Here is a 5,432-nt window from a genome sequence, read left to right as displayed (position 1 = left end):
AAAAAAAAAAAAAAAAAAAATTAATGATATGGGATTAGTGACTGTGTTCTTCTTCCAATAGTATTTTGATTTATTGAAATATTTAGGGTAAAATGATATGAGAGATTTGCTTCAAAATAATCTAGTTGCGGGAAAGAGATGAACTAGGTGGGAAGAGAGATGAAAGAAGTTGGCCCTCAGTTGATGCCTATCACTCAGATGAAGCAGGTGATAGGTATACAGCGATTCCTTTACCATTCTCTCTGCTTCCATATGTGTAGGAAAATTTCCGTAATATAGAGTTAAAAATGGAAAGAAACATAGAGTAAATACCATACTTATTCCAAAGAAATCCATTAAATGGGAAATTTCAGATAATTTGGTAAGAAGTGAATATTTGGGACTACAGAAATTTTTCTGGCATGTTTCTTATCTTATCAGTTACTTTGCTTTCGTATAGAGCACGAACTTTTTTTTTTTCATCAGAAAGTGTCTCAGTTGCTTTAGGATAGAATTAATTTGGGTGCTTATTGTGTAAATAATTTGGAAGACCGGATTTTCAAAATGAAGGTTTGGTTCTCTTAAATATCCTCTTGCTTTAAGTAAGCATTGAGAAATCTGAGAACGGTTATGTTATGAAACAGTTACGTTGCACACGTTCTGATGTAAATATTAATCCAGCTGCTTGTTATTAAAAGAATAAAGAGTTGATTATGCACAAAAGGTGAAATTTCATTGCATAATGGTTACTTTTTAAAAAGAAATGGTGATTTTTGAAATTTGTCACTCTTGTATTGCTATATAAAAATTTAGTTAAAAAGATTTTTAACCTTTCAAAACTAACAAATGTAGAAACAACAATGTTGCTGCATTAGTTCTTCAGATATTAACCACTAGGTATTCTTTAGTGTTTTCCAGTTACTCATTAACCATTTTTTTTAGTGTTATTGCTCTAATTGTCGGTAATTTCCACCAGGGAAAGTCGAAAACAAACTCCAATAATTTTCTTCTAGTTCAGAAAAATGTTTAGATTTTATTAACATTCTTCTTGCTCACTAAATATTTATTATTAAAAGTTCACTACGTATTTGGGCCCCCACAAATTCTACTTTAAAAATTAAGTCCAAGGTTGTGTTTTGCGCAGTTTATGATTTCTTTTGTATGGCTTTATTGCTCTCAACATTTCCTTGGTGTAAACTACTGAACAAGGGAACAAGATTTCCTTTGTAACTGATACCTAAATTTCTATTCTGCTTTAAGCATCTAATTTGCACTGTGAAGACATATAATTTGAGACTTGTAGCTATATCACGAAAGTACAACAGTTTATGCTGATCTCTAATTTTCTGAGTTGTGCTGGCTATAATTTAAATTTTTTGCATGTTTTTAACTGCAGTGCAAACCAGTATACATCAGAAACCTTTGTATATTGACAGAGACTGGGAAAAGGATGCCTTGTTCTGATTTCAGATAAGCATTCCCTTTTCACAACTGCAGGTGCAAAGGAGCCCGTTCATAATATTCACTTCGAATAAGTACATGAGAACTTGACTAACCTTTACAAGCACAACGAATATTTTAAAATTATTACTATTATTATCCAATTATAGAGGCAAGTAGGACTTTTTTCTTCGCCTATTGGGAGCAAAATATACTCTGTTGACAGTTTTGGTCATTTTACTATTGTGTGTGTGCGTGCATGTGTTTACTAAATCTAGAAAAATACTTGGTCACTTATTAACACAGGATGGAGTTATGCTCAATGGAAAAATCTGCTGCAACAAATTCATGTTCCACTTAAGAGATAATTGATAATGAATGTTACTTTTTCCTTTGCCTTAAGTTTCACTTATTTTGAAATCAACACATAAGCCAAAATAACCACAAAATAAAAATTTACTCTAATTGCTCTCATTTCACATAACCGGGTACATCTCCTTTTGAAACAAATGTTAAGTAACTGCATATGCAACAAGTAAATGAAGCTAGCTGGATGTTTCCATCATAAACCCTTATTTATAAGATGACTCGCCATTTTAATTAGCTTCAGGCAAAAACCTGGCATATCAGTACAAAGCATCAGAGAGAATTTTAGTCTATAAACCAATTCCAACTCTCCTTCAACAGGAGAGGTCAGCGAAAGTCTCTAATAGAATTTAAGGGCTGGGTGGCCAAACACATAAAGTAATTTAAAAACAAGACTATGATAATAATCATTGCATTGGCAAAAATAAATATATAAAACCAATAAGAGCTCATCCTAAATTGATAGTTATTATTATCACTTACTGTATGTTATACTGTTTACTCACAAGCCAGTAGTGCCACCTTACATTTACACATAGACACTTTTCAATTCATTGAGGCTGAGCACTGTGATAGAAGAAACTCATATGCTGCCATTCTTTTCTCTCATGAACTCAAAAACAGAAGACTCATTCGTGTTATACAAGTCTATCCTCAGCCTTGAATCAAATGTAAGCTAGTGGTTAGACCCACATGCTAGAAAGGTATACCTTTAAGGATATCTTTAAGGATACCCTCAAGGAAGGAGCAGAACCCCTAAACTGGCTTCTGTAATTAGGACCGCCCACCCTTTCGAACTTCCATTCTATTACTGCTTCCCCAGCATCCAGGAGCAACACACGGCTATGTCCTCCTATAATTAGTTATTGCTGTCACTCTGGGGCGGAAATGCTTGACACCTGGCCTCCCGCAGGCCGCATGCGATGGAGGACGCTGCTACACACCGTTCTCTGAAGTCCTCAGGGCAGATGGAGGGAGGCTGATACCGGGTGCCCTTACCTGGAGGGGATGCTCTTCGTAACAGCCTAAGGCCTTTGGGGGAAGAGAAAACAAAAGAAAACAAACAAACAAAACTTACCACTTTGGCCCAGTCCAAGAACAACTGAAAATACCCAGGCCGCCCGGAGGAATGGGGCAGGACCAGGCCGGCAGTTTTGCAGACAGACAAATGCGGCAGTAAAAAATGCCAGGGCTGAGCGGCACATAATGCAAAGCAGCCTGCACCGTGCCCGCCGCCTGGCTGCTATTCGGATGCGCGCTCGCGCCTCCTGGGCGCACCTCGGGGCCCGCGGACCAAGTGTCGCTAGGACGTTTCCAGCAGGCCCGGCAGGCGGACCCTGCCGCTGGGAGCAACCGGTGCAGGTATGCTGGCCTGGACACCGCTCGGCATCTCAGGGCCCCCGTGGCCCTCCCAGTTCGGCACGGCGGGTCCCGAAATCTCCGCGAGAAGCACCTTCTCCGATGGCCAATGGCCTGGGGCGACGACGCGAGCGATGGCTCCGCAGCCCGCTCTGGGACAAAGAAAAGAGCTTTTGTTTCTCCCCAGCCGATGGGAATTCTGCTGCATAAATCAGCTTAGCGTAGAGCCAAACACAATCAAACCCAAACAAAGCCCGAAGCTGGGGGGAAAAACCAGCCTAATGTACATTCACTGAGTGATGCTTCATCTGTGGGAGGGGACGCCGGCGAGGCCGAGGGGGAAAAAGTCGATGGCGCATCAATCAGCGCGAGCTTCTTCCACAGGTGGGCAGGAAGGCCAACTCCACTTAGTTTCGGCTTTGCAGCCTGATTAGCTGAACAGCGGGGCAGAGTCAAAGCGGCAGCGTCCTAGCTGGTGAGGAAGAAAGCTCAGAGTGCCAGCAGCCAGGGGAGGGGGCTCTAGGAGCGCCCTAGAAGCCCCCGCCGGCTCCCGCGGACACAGAGCTGGGCATCGCAGCTCCGTACTCGGCCAGGAGTGGAGCGCACCGCGGCGAGCACAGGAGGGGAGGTTCCGTGGGGGAGCAGGAGCCCGGCCTCGTGGGGCGGGAGCTTCGTGCCCTCGTTCTTTTGGCCCCAGTGTGCGGCTCAGGCGTCCGGCTGTCCAGAGCCCGGACTGCTGGCGCGCTCTGGGGTGCACTCCGCGAGGATGCAAGGGAGGCGAGGCTGGTGGGGGACGGGAAGGAGTGGTCCTGCCCCGGCCCCGGGTGTGTGTGGGGGCTCCCAATGTGCTGATAGCTGGGTACGCTGGGGGCTGCAGTTGCTAGGAAACCGCCCCACGCCGCCGAACGCCTTGCCCCGGCCGCCCGCAGGCGAGGGGGTGGTTCGCAGCAGCAGCGTGGGCGGGACATTGGTAAGGCATGAAGTCACACCAGGGCCCACACTCGCTCTTTGTTTTGCTCACTCCAGCTCTCTCTCTCCCCCTTGGCTCTGATAGTTACCATTCCCGTCGTTCACAAGAACTCCTTATGCGTAGCCCCACAACAGGAATTGCACGCCCTGTTCCCTTTTCCTTTCTTTCCGCCCCTAATTCCTGCACCCCAACGCTCGCATAGCGGGTGTAGAGACTCTCAGCCCGAGTGGCAGCTGCGCGGAAACCCAGCCTCTCACGGCGGCGCTGCGCGCTCCTTTGTTCGGAGATACTGCTCGGCAGCTGCAAAGTGGAGCCCACGGGCCTCTCCCCGCCCCCAACACCCTCTGTTCCGCTGGTGCGCACTGCCCACTTTGTTTGCAGAGTTAGGAGCTCACTCTTCGCGGAGCTCACTCTTCGCCCCACCCCAAGACTGTCTGGCATCTCCCCAGCCCCTAGAAATGTGGGCCAGTCTGCAGAGATTGTATTCGGAGCTGCGGGCTGAAGTTTCTCGTGGCCGCCTTCTCCACTCGGAGCCTCAGCCCGGAGCTGGACAGTCCTGCTCTTTCCAGCGTCTGGTGGTGGCTTTGGGATTTTGCTAGTTATAATGAGTCTTTTGACTTTAAGCGTCACCTTTCCAATAAACGGAACAAAGAAGTTTCGAAGGGCGGCGAAGCAGGAGAGAGAAACTAGGAAAGGAGGTGGGAGGGTATTTCTACCTGCTCGGAGATCAGAAATTTAAGTGCAGGCGGGGAGCGGGTGTTTTGCTGTCAGGGAAGCTGCGCGCCCGCTTGAGTCGCGTCATTACCACGCTAGTCCCCGGGATTGAAAGCGAGGCGGCTTCCAGTCTGAGACAGGGCAATGCTTCTCTTTTTCCTCGAGGGGCAGGAGTGGTTCTCCCTGGTAAAAATCTGACCTCTCATTCTCCCACTAGTCCCCTGCTCGACCTCTTTCATGAAGCAGCCTCCTTTTACAGGCATTAGAGCAGTCCAGCCAGGTCAAGGTGAAATATGCTGGAGTTTCCCTCCTTCTTACGTGTTTAATAGTTTCCATCTCCATATTTGGAATAAAAAACAAGTAGGAGGCTTTCTCTCTCTTTTTTCTTTCTGTTTTCTAATTGTTAACTGAGTGAATGGAAAGTACCTGATTAATAAACCACAACATTGAAAAACTCCCCGTTTTCAGGTGTGGACTGCACTTTGAAGCCCACAGAATTAGCTAAGCAAAGCAGGAACCCAGTTGGAAAATTACAAGTGCCCTGGATCTGCAAAACAGGTTTTTTGTTGTTGTTGTTGTTGTTTTTTGTTTTTTGTTTTTTTTT

The 5,432-nt window shown here is 45.8% G+C and overlaps 1 protein-coding gene across 2 annotated transcripts in view; it reads right to left on the bottom strand.

The window, feature by feature from the left end:
• ITGB8 (integrin subunit beta 8) overlaps positions 1-4,465 on the bottom strand; it is a 73,934-nt gene extending 69,469 nt beyond the window's left edge. The window contains exon 1 of one of the 2 annotated variants that reach the window (XM_006911976.3): positions 2,864-4,465. In XM_006911976.3, coding sequence (XP_006912038.1) covers positions 2,864-2,990 — 127 coding nt within the window. In that variant the 5' untranslated portion in view covers positions 2,991-4,465. The remainder of the gene's footprint in view (positions 1-2,863) is intronic. The other variant, XM_025046921.1, reaches the window with a different exon arrangement.
• Positions 4,466-5,432: the final 967 nt, after the last annotated feature.

The sequence above is a fragment of the Pteropus alecto genome, unplaced genomic scaffold, assembly GCF_000325575.1.
Source record: "Pteropus alecto unplaced genomic scaffold, ASM32557v1 scaffold21, whole genome shotgun sequence".
NCBI lineage: Eukaryota > Metazoa > Chordata > Mammalia > Chiroptera > Pteropodidae > Pteropus > Pteropus alecto.
Note: the sequence above shows the minus strand (reverse complement) of the source record. Positions and strands in the feature narration are given on the sequence as shown.